Here is a 15,543-nt window from a genome sequence, read left to right as displayed (position 1 = left end):
CTTATATCCAGACGTTCCAAGACACGGCTCAGTGAGGCTGTCTTGCCGGATGGAGGGGCGGGTGGAAGCGAGGTTCATCCGACTGGCTGTGATCATCTTGTCACAGCCTCACAGATGGATATGAAAAATACGAGGCGAGCCAGTAAAATCATACTCAATACTCTCTCTCGGCAGAGAGCTGGATGTGAAAGATATTGACACACCTCTTGCTATGCACTCAAGCACAAGTTGGGCCTGAAGCGACCGACGCATCGCTCATCAGCATAACGGAAACATCGAACAATTCGGAAGATATACCTAGAAAGTGACAGTCGAGTCATCGTCAGGGTCAGGCACAAGCCAAACCAAACATCTGGAGAGGATAAGCAACTAAACCAGAAGATTCCGAACGCCTCTCACGCTTCTCATTCGCTCATAGCTGGTTCATGTGAGCATTGGGCGGATATTCAGGAATAGATCGGCTCGCGGGTGAGAGGCTTTGGCCTATGATGGTTCGTCACGGCGGATCTTCCCCCCGCATTACTTCAATTTTGCAATCAAACCCAATTGTTGATTGGATCAAGGATATATTACTGTCTATCAGCAGCCTTGAACATCCCCCGCTTTCTGCAATGCGGGGAATATCCCCGTCGACCTTCTTCAACGGCCCACCGCCATTCGATCATTACCGGCTCCCAAAAACCTGATCTGCTGACCCTCTCGGCATTCTTGGAGGAGTCGTCCTGTCTATGAAACGACTTGCCAGCCTCGGTTCTTGAGCTTCATGTGCCTTTAGGATGGCTGGTTTTTGTGTCCTGACGCTATGTTTGCTCTCTTCTTCGCGGTTGACTTGTCGCCCTGAGCATCCAGTGGTACCCCAAATATCAGGCTGACATTTCTCGGTCCCTGCCAAATCGGGTCTTCTTCTCCGTCTCTGCGATGATTGACAGGGGTTAGTCCTGATTTTCTGGGCTAAAGTGCGTGAGGAGCGTCAGATATGGATCTTCTTGTCACAGCCGGGGCATGCCCCGATATGTACCGAACATATCGAGAACAACGGGGTCCAGACCGAGGAGACATGTGCATCTAGATACAGACTGGGTGATGGCTGGGGAATCAATGAAGGATAAGTACTGCGTACGCCCGCTTCTTCCAACTGATGGGACTTGAAATGGACAGGCCTCTTCCCAGTGTCCTCTTGCCTTCAGACCCATAGGCTGAACAGGCTGACCGACGCAATGCATCTCATCCGGACTCTTCTGCCCCTTCTGGCCCTTTCACCCGCCGTGCTGGCGGCCCCGGCCAAGCGATCTGCGCCTACTGTCACGATCGCATCTCCCGCGGCCACCATTGTTGGGTCTTCCGGCACGGTAGAGAAGTTCAATGCCATCCCCTTCGCCCAGCCACCCACGGGATCCTTGCGTCTGAAGCATCCTCAGCCGATCGAGACCTCCCTGGGCACTGTTGACGGCACTGGCAGCGCCAGGTCGTGCCCGCAATTCTATTTCTCGACGGACAACAGCGAGTTTCCCGGGTCCATCACGGGCCTATTGGCAAACATACCCCTCTTCCAGACTGTGACAAATGCCGGAGAGGATTGTCTGACGCTGAATGTCGCCCGTCCGTCCGGCACAACGCCAGACTCAAAGCTGCCGGTCCTGGTGTGGATCTACGGCGGAGGTTTTGAGCTGGGCTCAACGGCCATGTATGATGGCACTTCGCTGGTGGCAAGCTCAATCGACCTGAAAATGCCAATTATCCTTGTCGCGATGAACTATCGAGTGGGAGGATTTGGGTTCATGCCCGGAAAGGAGATCCTTGCGGATGGCGCGGCCAACCTGGGGCTCTTGGACCAACGCTTGGCCCTGCAGTGGGTGGCGGACAACATCGCAGCCTTCGGCGGCGATCCCGACAAGGTGACCATCTGGGGAGAGTCCGCGGGCTCCATCTCTGTCTACGATCAAATGATCCTGTATGATGGCGACAATACCTACAGGGGGAAGCCACTGTTCCGGGGCGGCATAATGAACTCGGGTAGCGTGATCCCGGCGGATCCCGTAGACGGGGTCAAGGGCCAGCAGGTATATGATGCGGTTGTGGACTATGCCGGCTGCTCATCGGCGGCAGACACGCTGGAGTGTCTGCGCGGATTGGACTACACTGATTTTCTAAATGCGGCCAACGCTGTGCCGGGTATCCTGAGCTACCATTCGGTGGCCTTGTCATATTTGCCTCGACCGGACGGCAAGGTAATCACTGCCAGTCCGGACGTCTTGGGCAAAACGGGCAAATACGCGGCCGTACCAATCATCATCGGCGATCAGGAGGATGAAGGGACGCTCTTTGCGCTCTTCCAGTCCAACATCACCACAACCACTCAGGTTGTGGACTACCTGGCCAAGTATTTCTTCTATGGGGCGACGCAGGACCAGCTCGAAGAGCTGGTGGCCACATACCCGGACGTCACAACAGACGGCTCGCCCTTCCGCACAGGCATCTTCAACAACTGGTACCCGCAGTTCAAACGATTGGCGGCCCTGCTCGGCGATCTCACCTTCACCCTGACGCGCCGAGCATATCTCAAATACGCGACGGAGATTAAACCCGACCTGCCCTGTTGGTCATACCTGTCATCGTACGACTATGGGACTCCCATCATGGGAACTTTCCACGGCAGTGATATTCTGCAAGTGTTTTATGGCATTCTGCCGAATTACGCGTCGCGAGCGATTCACACGTACTATTTCAGCTTCGTGTATGATCTAGATCCGAACTCGCGCCGGGGTAGTCTTATGGAATGGCCGCAATGGAATGAAGGCCAGCAGCTGATGCAGTTCTTCAACGACCATGGGGCATTGCTGGCCGACAATTTCCGCAATGACACGTACAACTTCATTCTGGAGAATGTGGATTCATTCCATATCTAGTTTAGTATATAATCTGCGACATGCGCATTACGACTCCGATTAACTGCGATGAATTAATGAATGGATATGATTTGACCGATGATCCCATCTTGCAGAAACGGATCGATAGTTGGCCCACCGTAAGATTGGTGCATGACTCGCAGGAGAATTAGATTCCACCAAGCTTTCTTCTTCGACGCAATAAAAAGCCACAGCTGGCAGTCTGCAGAGGTCCTCCATCGACAGGGGACGGCGATTTTGCGAGCCGCGGTCGATGGCCTACTAGATTGATTGGAAGAGAGATGCCAGGCTATATTGCAGTTCATCGATCTATGCAACATAGATTCGGACATCACTTCAGACCATAGCGACAATACGCCTTTTCAGAAAGTAGGACAGTCTACATAAAGACGACCATCACCACGCAGTTATCGAACGGAATTAACACAACCTTTCCAACAACGGCTCCTGTTCCATACATACTTGGGATTCTGACCTTGGGATCAAGCGCATTCGCCGCTTAATCTCATCTTTTCCGCCAGTCTTCGGATGTGGACTCATGGCTCATGACCGAGGTAGAGTATGCGCGCACCACGATCCTGGTACTTCATCATGCCCTTGTGGACTTTGTACTGATCGCTCAGACTTCTACATGTGCACCAGCGACTCCGCCCTAGTCATGAAGACGCTCGTGGACCTGTTCATGAATGGTGATGACGGCCTTTTGTCTACTTTCAGGAGCACTTCAGCGCCCAGGCTATCATCTAGAACGTTTCCAACCTGTCCGGGGATCTTTCGAATGTTTGGCTTCGTGAGCATTGTCGTATGTTCCCTTTGCTTTCATTCTCGATTGCGTTTTCACGGCTCTAATCCCCGTGATAAGGAAACATATTCCCTGTCCAACGGCTCATGCTCGAACAATACTCCAAGGCTGATGACTCGTAGCTGTCTGCCCGTGATTTGACCTGGTCTTATGCCGCCCTATCGACAGCCATCAGCGGCCGCATGGGGCGAAACATCTGCTAGCAGCGTTTCCGCGACATGTTTCGCCACATCCGCCACAAGGACCTATTTCAGCGTGACAATCACCCGATGACCCAGTAGGCTCACCAGCTCAGGAGCTACGACTACTACTAGGCGACGTCCACAACCTCCAAGACTACAACTACCGCTTGCACGACCTCGACCTCGGTGGCCGTTACTTTCGATGTGCTGGTGACAGCTACCTACGGGGAGATGATCAAGATCGCCGGCTCGGTTTCCGACTTGGGAGCTGGGATACAGATGATGCTGTGGCCTTAAATGCGGACGAATACACGTCGGGCAATCCCCTGTGGACGGTGAGAGTGGATCTTCCTGCAGGAGAGGAGCTGGAATACAGGTACTTTGCGTTGAGGAGGACGGAACGGTGGAGTTGCATGATCATCATACTATCAAATGGCATCATACTGGAATCATGTCTGGCCTAGTATAGAAAGCTTCTTAGGCGAATCTCAACTCTCAAACGAAAACACAACTTCTACTGGAGTGTGTGGACGGGGCTATGGGCTATCTGAGTCATGTTAGTCAGAGACATGATTTAGGCGAGATACCCTGTTGATTCAAGCAACTGACTCGCCTTTGATACCTGTGCTAACATTGATGAGCTCATCTTAAGGCGGAGCACGTAATTGCTTCGGCCCACAGCAGACTAACTCTACTCTGGTATAGTCAATTGGCTTTCTATATTCTGGCTCCAATTGATTCAATCTCTCTGTATCTTGAATATACATGAATCAAAGTATCTACAGCCGATATCATCATGTGGACTGCTTCAACTGCCGCCTTGTGCATCCGATGGGGAAATCCGGGGAAAACGAGCAAGGTTCAGGATCCCAGACTGCAGGCAATAAATGCCGACATATACATAATACCTGGTCTAGGTAGTATATAAGCATTTCGCCGTGACTCCTGATTAGCCAGAGCTGCGATGCAACTTGTCGTTATTGGCTGGAAATGGAGCCAGAGTGGGCTAAAACGGCAATTTCCTCGACTCCCACGCTTCTTGGCCTTTTCCCTCCTCCTATGACATCCCATCGTGAACATTAGCTTCTGGTCCAATTGTGGACTTATCATGGTATTCGTCGCTCAGATCTTTGGAGATCAGAATTATTGACCTTTTTGCCGACCGGCAATCCTGATTCACTGAATCACTGATTGTTGACTTCTTGCGGATCAACACAGCCCTTGCGCGGAAACTCTCCTGTTTCAGCTGCATCTCTCAGCTCTGAGAGTTGACCGCCAGAGTCAGAGTCTTGAATGAAAGGAAGCACTGAACTATTTAATCGCATCATCCCGCTGTCATAAGATGCAATATTCTCGCATATCCACACGTCAATCTCTTAAAAGCTGCAAGCTCACCGCCACAACGTCACTGTGCAAGCCTCCCTTCTTATCACTTTGTGCTTTTCGATTCTCTTGAACATGAAGCTTCATGGTCTCATAGCCCTTTCCGGGCTTCTAGCGGCCTCAGAGGCTGTATCCTCCGGCCAGGATACCCTCATCCTGCCCAGGAAGCAGGAAAAGCGGCAGCCGAACGTGCTGTTTATCATGTCCGACGATCAAGATTTGGAACTGAATTCCCCAGCCTTCACGCCGTATATCCGGAAACATATCCGAGACAAGGGCGTCGAGTTTACCAATCACTTCGTGACAACCTCCCTCTGCTGTCCGTCGCGGGTCAGTTTGTGGACGGGGCGGCAGGCTCACAACACCAATGTAAGTATTGTGTCTGACAGGAAGGGCGGGAACGATGGCTGACAGAATGCGCAGGTTACAGATGTCTCGCCACCATGGGGTGCGCTGGCTTTTCTCGCCTGAAACACATGGGTAGATGCTGACGAGAGAATAGGAGGATATCCCAAATTCGTGTCGCAGGGTTTCAACGAGGCCTGGCTCCCGGTGTGGCTGCAGGAAGCCGGCTACAACACTTACTACACGGGTAAACTCATGAACGGCCACACGACGAGTAACTACAACTCCCCCTTTCCCAACGGGTGGAATGGATCGGACTTTTTGCTTGATCCATACACATATTCCTATCTCAACTCCACTTACCAGCGGAATCGCGAGCCCCCCAAGAGCTATGCAGGCAACTATACGACAGACGTGATTACAGAAAAGGCCTTGGGCTTTCTCAATGACGCCCTAAGCAGTGACCGGCCATTTTTCCTTGCCGTTGCTCCCATTGCGCCGCATTCCAACATTGATCCTAGTGCGCTGGGCCATGGGGGCACGAAGGGTACATTGATGACCGCTCCCATTCCTGCGGAGCGACACAAGAATCTCTTTCCAGATGCCAAAGTGCCGCGGACGGCCAATTTCAACCCCAAAGTGCCTACCGGAGGCGGTTGGGTGCAGAACCTACCGCTGGCAAATCAGACTGTCATCGACTACCAGGATCATTTCTACCGCCAGCGATTGCGCTCGCTACAGGCGGTGGATGAGATGGTTGATGCTCTTATCACGCGACTGGAGGAAAGTGGTCAGGCCGAAAACACGTATATTATCTACACTGCGGACAATGGGTTCCACATTGGCCAGCACCGGATGCCGCCTGGTAAGTCGTCTGGATACGAAGAAGATATCCACGTCCCTTTCTATATCAGAGGACCCGGCATCCCCGAGGGCATTGACGACGACTCGGTCACCACACACATTGATCTGGCTCCGACCTTCTTCAAGCTTGCTGGGATCCCTCTGCGAGAGGACTTCGATGGCACTCCGATGTCTATCGCAAAGGGTGCCAAAGGCATCGCCCACGAACATGTAGCAGTGGAATTCTGGGGTAAATCGCCGCTGGAGGGAGAATACGGCGCCTTGGGTGAGTTCAACTGTTGACAAGTGTCTTGTCCAAGCATTACTGACGACTCGCAGCACCTGGCGACTCGTTCTCCATGCCCAACAACACGTACAAATCCGCCCGTATTGTTGGCAACGGATACAGTCTGTACTACTCGGTCTGGTGCAACAACGACCACGAGCTGTACGATATGCACCAAGATCCCTACCAGGTCAATAATCTCTATACCAACGCCAATGCGACGACCCCTCATCTACTCGGCCGCGATCTGTCCAACGTCATCTCCCGACTTGACGCGCTGCTGATGGTTCTCAAGTCATGCAAAGGCGATACCTGCATCCAGCCGTGGGACGTGATCCATCCGGATGGCTCGGTGAAGGATCTACGGGATGCGTTGAACAAAAGGTATGATGAGTTCTATCGTGCCCAGCCCAAGGTCTCGTACTCGGCCTGCGAAGGAGGGTATATTGTCAGTTCGGAGGGACCACAGAATGGATTGGTCTATCGCGATGGATTGAGCTGGGAGGCCTGGACTTGATACATTATGTACGTATAGAAGATAGACAGTCAACTAGATTCAGATTGCTGGATATATACAGCAATTAGAATGCACAAGAACCTTAAAATAGCTCCTTTTGAATACTCATTCAGAATTGACGTCAATAGTACTGCCGGTCTCGCAGGGTTCGGCTTCAGAGTACCTTATAGTCCGAGCAGGCCTTCTGGAACATCAATATGTCGCTTAACCATTCATTTTAAAATCTCAGATAACATCATTGAATGCCATTGGAGAGAAAGGCAGAGTCGAGTCAACTGGCGATCGCTAGCGGAAACGTCAAACAGACTATGATTGCGCCATTCTGCCTGCTGCTCACTCAATCAGTCGTTACACAATGACAACAGCGGACGCGCAATTCATGAGTCGACAGTATGCCCGCAAGAGGAATTGCTGGAAATATCTAAAGACAGCACGGTGTCAGCAACTGCGTTGACAAATTCCCAGCAGAAACCCCATTCCACCATGGCGATACAACACCCCGTCTCCGGGGACCTCTCCATCTATCCCACCGAAAAGGAATTCATCCATGATGCCACCACCTCAGCCAGCGACTCTGAGATTGAGATTGTCCAAAACTGGAGCGCCAAGGAAGAGGCAGCCGTTCGGCGCAAGTTCGTTCACATTTCCGAGTCCCCCTACTCACGCACTGACACCTTCAGGATCGACTTCATCCTCCTCCCCATCCTGGGCATCGCCTTCTTCGCGCTGCAAATCGACAGAGGAAACATCAGCGCCGCATTAACCTCCACCATCACGGAGGACCTGCGCATAACCACCAACCAGATCAACGTCGGCACGCAGCTGCTCTCCGCGGGCATCGTCATCACCGAGATCCCCTCGAACATTATCCTGCAGCGGATCGGCCCACAGGTCTGGCTCTCCGGGCAGTTGTTTGCCTGGGGCCTTGTGGCGACCTTTCAGGCGTTTGTGTCGAGCTATCCTGCGTATCTGGCGACGAGGCTGTTGTTGGGGATGTTGGAGGGGGGGTTCATTCCGGGTGGGTTTGTCTCCGGGTAGATTAGGCTAGAGTGAAGGCTGACCGAGTAGGCGCGCTTTATTACCTCTCGACATGGTATAAGAAAGATGAGACGAGTTTCCGGACGACGCTCTTCTTCTTTGGGCAGATGTTTGCGGCGGCAACGTCGAGTTTGATCTCGGCGGGGTTGCTGAGGTTGAACGGCAAGGGGGGATTGGAGGGTTGGAGGTGGATTTTTCTGGGTATGCGGCTTGGATCAATGCTGAGGGTGTCTTGGCTGATGGCGTACAGTGGAGGGGCTCATTACCATCTTCGCCGGAGTCGTCTTCACCCTGCTTGTTCCCCCCAAGGCCGGCAATGGGAAGGCGTTGATCAGCGCCGGGCGTTGGAGCTACTTCACCCCCCGCGAATCCCAGATCATTGTCAATCGCGTCCTCCTCGACGATCCTCGCAAAGCGCAAGGCCATGTCAAGATCACAGGCTCGGATATCTGGAAGACGATCCGCCAGCCGCGGACGCTGCAGCACGTCTTCATCACCCTGGTCGCCATGTCGGGCTTCCAGGGCCTCACGCAGTACACGCCGAGCATGATCAAGTCCTTTGGGTTTGCGCCCATCCGAGCCAACGCCCTGGCTTCGGTCCCCATCTACGCCAGCATGGTGTGGACCTTGATCCTCTCGTACCTCGCGTAAGTGCCTGACTCTAACGAGAGGAACACTAGCTGAACGAGCAGTGATCGCATCGGCCACCGCGGCCCCTTTGTCCTCCTCTCCATCACCTGGAACGTCATCTCCTACACCTGTCTGCGCATGACACCCTTCTCCTCGGACAGATGGCACAAGTACGCCGTCCTGACCATCGCCAACGTCGCTTACTGCAGCATGCACGTGCTCAACGTGGGCTGGCTGTCCGTTTACTGCAAGACCCCGCAGGAACGGAGCATCTCCATGGCGTAAGTACTCTTGCCTCCTCGTCTGTCCGCCCGTCTAATGAGCATTCCAAGATTGATCGTCATGGCGGCGAATTGCGCGGGGATCTCCGGCTCGCAGATTTTTCGCACGGCAGATGCGCCTAGATATCGCAAGGCGCTGACGGCCGTTTGCGTGTTGGCGGCTGTCTCGTGGGTGCAGACCTTGGCTCTGGGGGTGCAGTATTTCTTTCGGAGGAGGGATAGTAAGAAGGGTGCCGAGGATTGTTAACTTATTTTACTCTAGACTCATGAGAGCACTGATAATGTCTTAGACATGGGAACCTTCCCGCTGCTTCCTCTATGTTGAAGGTACTATGGAATCAAGTTCAATTGGTGCATTAATTACATCCGGACCTCGCAGTCCACCGTCGCAATAATGTGAATGGCAGAGGTTCGTAAAGGATCACTTGAAGGCAATAAGGTATCAGCAATAGACAGTGCAAATGTCAATCATAAAACCACTCGACTAAAAGGTGTCTCGACGACGATTTCTAGCGTAGTAGACATGATAGTGCGATACGTGTTCAACAACAACTGCCTGGAGGTACCGGTAACAAGAGCTCTAAAGACCAGCAGGAAGAACTGACTTAGAGGACAGGCGAGCAAGGAACCAAAGATGTATTGAAGGGTTGTGGGTGGGATTCAATGCTTGTGACTAAGTACTGTCTCTTTCTCTTGAGATACACTACTGTGGTTTCTCTGTCTTGCACTTATAAGAACCGTCTTGCTTGCTACAATTATCATACCTTCAAGTAATCCGATCGAGGACTTCATGACAACCTGATTGCAACGTGTGCAATGAGCGTATCGCTCCCATCTCTTCCTCTCAAAGATCAAACCCATCGAGCCAACACGCTACGTATCGGGAACCATCAGTCGATCGATATCCGGTCCTATATCTATCAGCCATCATTGAAGTCCAAGGGAGAAAGCGACCTACCATAGCCATCCCCATACCCACTAAAGGTAACGGTATTCGCACTCCCACTCTCAAGCTCAACATGCAACGTCGAAGACGCAGGCGTATTCCCACCCCCCGAGGGCAGAAACGCCAGAACCTGCGCCTTCCCATTCACGCTGACAGTTGCATACCGCTGGCTGGAATCGCCGTTCTCGTACTTCACGCGGATAGTGCTCGTGGTGGACGCACTACTCTCAACGCCTACGATCTGCAGCGTCCCGTCCGACGGCCCGCCAATCCAGCCGACGGATTTGCTGCCGGAGCACCCGCTGCAGGAGAGGACTTTGGCGCCGTTGGAGAGAACGCTGGTGGAGGATTCGGCTTCGGGGGTGGTTTCGGCGGGACCGACGGTCCAGGATCCCTGTAGGGGGAGGATCCAATTTATTTCGTTTTTCTGGTCGGCAGTGTGAGTTATGGTTTCTATAAGGTGAGGTCTGTCTTACCAGTGTGGCGGTGGTTCCGTCCAGGGTCAGAGGCAGCCAGATGTATGTTGATGCCATGAGGTTGGTTGATATCCAACGGTCACCCATGTACCTGATAGGGTTAGACTCATACAATATTTGCTGGAAGGGAGGTATCACATTACTGAGTTGCCAACTCCAAGGATGAAGGTTGTCTGGGAATTGAAAGTGTTTGATCCTGTGGACGCGAAGTTTGCCCAAGAGCTCCAGGTGCCGTTGAGGTTTGTAGAAGTGGTATACTTGTTGTCGTTGGTGGCTATAGATCAGGGTCAGTAGAGCTATGTAGAACGACACAATGGGCACATACACCATCCTGCAGATAGTTAGCCAGAGCAAGCAGAAGAATGAGGGATTAAGGTACCGGTTAACTGTGAACCAAACAAAAAGTACACTCCGTTCTTTTTATACATGGCAGGAGCCTCGATATGCTCCGGAAAGAGGTGCGTAGTAGAAGTCACATTCGTATAGTCGTTGGTCAATCTGTTAATCCTCAGTCCATTTGGACGCTATGGACGTCAGCGTTCCTAAACCAATAAGGTGGATCTCCTAAACCTACATCCTCAGTGAGCAGATACGCCGACCCGTCGTCGTCCTTGAATAAGCCCATGTCGCGCGACTGGTATCCTAGGGGCCGGAACGAGCCTCTAGGCCAGAGAGTTAGGGTTGATCATTGTACATCACACGGTGTCAGGACCTTACAGGTAAGTGTACGTCCCACAAACACTTGACGAAGTCGCAACTCCAGTCTTAGCCTCGGCATAGGAACTGTCATCGATATGCATCCACATCACGTATCTGCGCGTGGCCTCGTTGTAAATGACCTTGGGCCGCTCCACAACCCGGTTGGGCCCGAGATCACCACTACTCTGCCGAGAGAGGAGTTCCCCTACATATGTCCATTCCACGAGATTCTGGCAGGCATTAGCAGCTGGTCGGAGGACTATCAGGGAAGTTCATGAACCTACCTTGCTGGAGTAACAGTTGATAGACTGAAACGCACTCCCGTTGAGCTTGTTTTCACCGATCCAGTAGTAAGTCGAGTCGATTTCGATGATTCCTTGACGGCCACAGGTCTTTAATGATTATGTCCATCTGGGAAAGGTCAAGTATGCTTACCTCCACCGTGCGCTTGGACATGCTGGTTAGTACCACTGGCAGTCCATGTAGCTCCAGGAACCTGGTCATGTTAGCAAGAAGTTATTACCACGTCAGCAATTCTAAGCTAACAATCTGCAGAGAAGCAATGGCTATTTGTGCGAGAGCAAGAGCAGCAATCAGACGGCTCGTAAGCAACATCCTGATAATCCCGTACTTCGCCAGAGATCCTTTGAGTTTGACAATCAAGCGAGATGGTAGCAATCAGTCCTGCAAGCCATGAATATTCTACATTTATACCGTAGAGAAGCGGGGTCGGCAGAAGCATGGAATCAAGGCTTAATTGCGGAGCATCTTCAGCCTGTATTGTCTGCAGCCGGACATATTGTCGGACGAACGGCCGCTGCAGATCAATCTGGAGAAATAGAACCCCACAATCAGCGTCCAACAGGAAAATCATTGTGGACCTAGGACCGGGGGATCTACAAGGCCTGAGACATAGTCCGGGGCAAATCTACCCGACGAATAGCCCGTTGATGATGGAATCTATCAGAGAAATACCATCGCATGTCCATATATCATTACACCGGTAGAATAGCTCAAAGATAAACAAACAAAAGACAAACCCCTCGTATGCAACTCATGATACACAAGGCGAATTATCGAAATAGAGCATCCAGTTCCATAGATCTTCCACATTAAATGACTCAAAGGGAAACAATGTCCCCATCTCGCTGACGCAATCTTCCGTTGTTTCCAGGTCGCTCATATTTCCAGACGGATGAGGATGTATCACACCTTCATTGCCGGCTCCACGCGTCGTTGGTAGATGGTACCCATTCCGTTGATTGAGTGGGCTAAGGACTATTGAATCTGCATCATCTGGAGCTCGTAGTCGCTGATCGAGGAGCTCATAACGGCTCTGATGGCCCGTCGGCCTACCTGATGAGAGGTCCTGACCGACTAGACTGTGTATCGCCGGTAGAGGAATCTGTGCGGCACTGCTATTGCTAGCGTGATCGATGTGACTTGATGGCTGATGGTAGCTTTTGCTCATGTGTGGTATCGAGTATGAACTGGTCGTCTGGCTGTTACGAATGTGTGCCACTACCTGATCATACAGGAAAGCGAGACCTGGGAATTCAGTCAGTGGCATTCTAATAGAGTAGAGATAAAGAGGAGCTTGCCCACCCTCAACAAAGCGAGAATCTGGGTTGCACTGTGAAAACTGTAGAATCGTATACTCCAAGCATGCATTCAGAAGCTTTACAGACACTCATTAGCCACGCCTTCATCTCAGGGGTGAGGATTGACGGTAATTACCTGCAAATCCATCGCCTGAAGCCGAGACCCCGGTTGCTTCACCAAATAGATAGCCAGCACAATCGAGGCTAAAAGAAAAGGACCCCCCGACAGGACGCGCGAATCAGCCTTCCGGTCACCGATCTCCACACTCAACTTGGCAATGGCGCGCGCACTCGCGACGCAGATTGACTCTCCTCTCCGTAACCGATGCTGCGACGGATCCTCCGCACAATATCTGCTCACCTCCGCTTCAAGCCGGGACGAAGCGGCTAGTAATGTAATCATCGCGCTATGATACTGGATAGACAGCATGGCAACGATGTGAAATTCATCCGCCGGGCAAAAGATGTCGTTTCCCGGACGAAGCTCCACGGGGATCTGGTTCGCCCATGCTAACAGTTCCCGGTCCAGCTGTGCGGTGTCTCGAAGGATTTCCTGCACACTACGAGTTCCAAGCTGGCCATGATTATAGATATGCTGGCTAATCCGTCCTTGATACTCTGATAATTGGTAATGCCATTTCAGGAAGTGATGATCCTGTGGGACAAAATCTGGCCCGATTCCAGGAGCATGGGCAGCTATGGCTGTAGGGAGGCCCGAGTCAACCTGCATCATCCGCTCGAGACAGCAGCATGCCGACCATATCAGAGAATACAAACTGCGATCCGCTGCTGTGGCTTGATTCTGTTGTAGCTTTGCAGGGCGGTGAATCCCAAGAGAGTACGCCATCCGAATAGCCATTCCTATTGCTTGCCGGCCAAGACCCTCCTGATTCCGGCTGCGATATGTGATGGCGAAGAGGACCAGCGCCTGGACGGCGGGGACGTATGGAAGAACAATGAGATGCGACAAGAGCCCGGTGGCAGCTCGAAGATAGAGCTCGCCATCCCTGGTCACACTCTGGGATGACTCGTCTGCTCCAAGGCTCATAATCAAGTATGCACTGACCAGTGACGGTACCCTTTCGCGCGACAGGTGACTGAAGCCATCGCTGCTATCGGCAAGTTGAGTCACGGCATTCCGGAGCTCGTCAAGATCAAAGATCGGGTAGAGAATATAAATCCGCGTGCAAAAGGCTTTTAGATATCGATCTCGCGTCTCCTGGGTTGGCAGTGGTGGTAGGGATGGTGTTAGTGGAATATCCAGCTCCTCGGAATGTCTCATCCCATATTGGAAGACCCCTGAGACAGGCTGCAGATGTGCAGCTTTGAGAAACACGTCAAGTGACTTGGCGAGACACTGGGAGCTGGTGCCCCCTACCACTTTCATCCGATTGGTGCCATGTTCGATGTTCTCGGACGTTTTAAACGGATGATGAACAGGCGACTCATCGTTCGTAGCAGAGACAGCATCGCGCTGTACCGCAACAGCTGCTGCAACATGCTCAACTACGGGTCTCTCATCCTGAGGCCGAGGCACACCATTGCCACTAGTGACACCGATGCCTGGCGATCTTTCAGGAATGTCGATCCATTCCCGTAAGCCAGGAATTCCGGGCCGTTGAGGATCGGTAGTCACACAATCCTGGTTTCGAACGCGACAGTTCTTGCATCTGGGATAGTCCGCATCACATTTGACCTTGCGCTGCCGGCAGAGGTTGCAGGCCATAGACAGGCGCGGTCGCTTCGGGGCCGACGGCCGATCCATTTCGGCGGTGTTGCTTCACAGTATTGCATGCATCATACGAGACTTGGGCCACTTCAGAGGGGTTAATTTGCATTATGACCGAAGTACTCCGAGGTGACAATTGACAGTTGCAGCCAGCATATACAAGACAATCATTCATTACCCCAGACCGACAACAAGGGCAAATGCGGGGTAGACCATGTGGGGGCTGCCGCGTGTGGGTCTGGGCCGGCAATGCAGCCAATCGGCTTGTCGTATGCATCACACCCATTCGGCCTGTTCAGGTGACCTGGCATTCTCAGCCTGAGGCAGCTCGGCTCCAATCGGTGTACGTCTATTTCTAATCACTGCTCCCGGAAACTCAATGAAAAGGGCCAAGTCCGTCTTAAATAGATCCACAAGCTCACAGCTCAACACTCTGAACGAAGAACATGACTCGGTGCAAACACTATCCTCATGAACTATCCTGAAGCGTGACCATGCTCATCAAAGCGGCCGTGAGAACCTCCTTGGTTGCCGGAGTTTGCGCTCCGTTCTATGTACCTTATACTCGGTCAAAAGTACCGGCTCAGTGCCTATCAAAGACAGTTCACAGGTAAGCTCGATCAATCCTGAATCGAGGTTTCGGCGTAGAATCTACCTGCTGATCTATCTGAGTAGAGAATACCCTGCCATCGGTCCACTGTTTCATCTATATTGATTAGGGTCGGATGTTCTGGAGTCCTGGGTTGTACCACAAATGTACAGACAGTTACGCATGAATGTAGACAATGAGGAAAACGATGCAAGTATGAGAATCTAATACTAGCTGGGTAGAGATGGTTGTCTATGGCATGCAAGCTGCAAGCGGAGCCTCAAGAGCAG

General features: G+C 52.2%; 5 protein-coding genes across 5 annotated transcripts; 3 read left to right on the top strand and 2 right to left on the bottom strand.

Moving 5' to 3' along the window:
• Nucleotides 1-1,217: 1,217 nt before the first annotated feature.
• Nucleotides 1,218-2,906, top strand: CDV56_103749 (putative extracellular lipase; the record flags this gene model as incomplete). Its single annotated transcript, XM_026757368.1, has 1 exon — nucleotides 1,218-2,906. One exon carries the CDS (start codon nucleotides 1,218-1,220, stop codon nucleotides 2,904-2,906), a length of 1,689 nt encoding a protein of 562 aa, XP_026613448.1.
• Nucleotides 2,907-5,348: 2,442 nt separating this feature from the next.
• CDV56_103302 (sulfatase family protein) lies at nucleotides 5,349-7,264 on the top strand (the record flags this gene model as incomplete). Its single annotated transcript, XM_026756921.1, has 4 exons — nucleotides 5,349-5,642; nucleotides 5,697-5,721; nucleotides 5,776-6,747; nucleotides 6,801-7,264. 4 exons carry the CDS (start codon nucleotides 5,349-5,351, stop codon nucleotides 7,262-7,264), a joined length of 1,755 nt encoding a protein of 584 aa, XP_026613447.1.
• A 483-nt stretch (nucleotides 7,265-7,747) lies between these two features.
• On the top strand, nucleotides 7,748-9,460 carry CDV56_103045 (uncharacterized protein; the record flags this gene model as incomplete). Its single annotated transcript, XM_026756664.1, has 5 exons — nucleotides 7,748-8,282; nucleotides 8,333-8,503; nucleotides 8,553-8,949; nucleotides 8,995-9,213; nucleotides 9,265-9,460. 5 exons carry the CDS (start codon nucleotides 7,748-7,750, stop codon nucleotides 9,458-9,460), a joined length of 1,518 nt encoding a protein of 505 aa, XP_026613446.1.
• A 626-nt stretch (nucleotides 9,461-10,086) lies between these two features.
• CDV56_102747 (glycosyl hydrolase family 43 protein) lies at nucleotides 10,087-11,949 on the bottom strand (the record flags this gene model as incomplete). The annotated part of the gene is made up of 9 exons (XM_026756366.1): nucleotides 10,087-10,124; nucleotides 10,172-10,586; nucleotides 10,636-10,966; nucleotides 11,023-11,159; nucleotides 11,210-11,297; nucleotides 11,353-11,564; nucleotides 11,619-11,710; nucleotides 11,770-11,830; nucleotides 11,881-11,949. 9 exons carry the CDS (start codon nucleotides 11,947-11,949, stop codon nucleotides 10,087-10,089), a joined length of 1,443 nt encoding a protein of 480 aa, XP_026613445.1.
• Nucleotides 11,950-13,044: 1,095 nt separating this feature from the next.
• CDV56_102392 (uncharacterized protein) lies at nucleotides 13,045-14,700 on the bottom strand (the record flags this gene model as incomplete). Its single annotated transcript, XM_026756011.1, has 1 exon — nucleotides 13,045-14,700. The coding sequence occupies one exon, from the start codon at nucleotides 14,698-14,700 to the stop codon at nucleotides 13,045-13,047; it is 1,656 nt and encodes a 551-aa protein (XP_026613444.1).
• Between the last annotated feature and the right edge of the window lie 843 nt (nucleotides 14,701-15,543).

The sequence above is a fragment of the Aspergillus thermomutatus genome (assembly GCF_002237265.1).
Source record: "Aspergillus thermomutatus strain HMR AF 39 chromosome Unknown NODE_127, whole genome shotgun sequence".
Lineage (NCBI taxonomy): Eukaryota > Fungi > Ascomycota > Eurotiomycetes > Eurotiales > Aspergillaceae > Aspergillus > Aspergillus thermomutatus.
The sequence above is the reverse complement of the archived record's forward strand: the minus strand, read 5'-3'. Positions and strand labels throughout refer to the sequence as shown.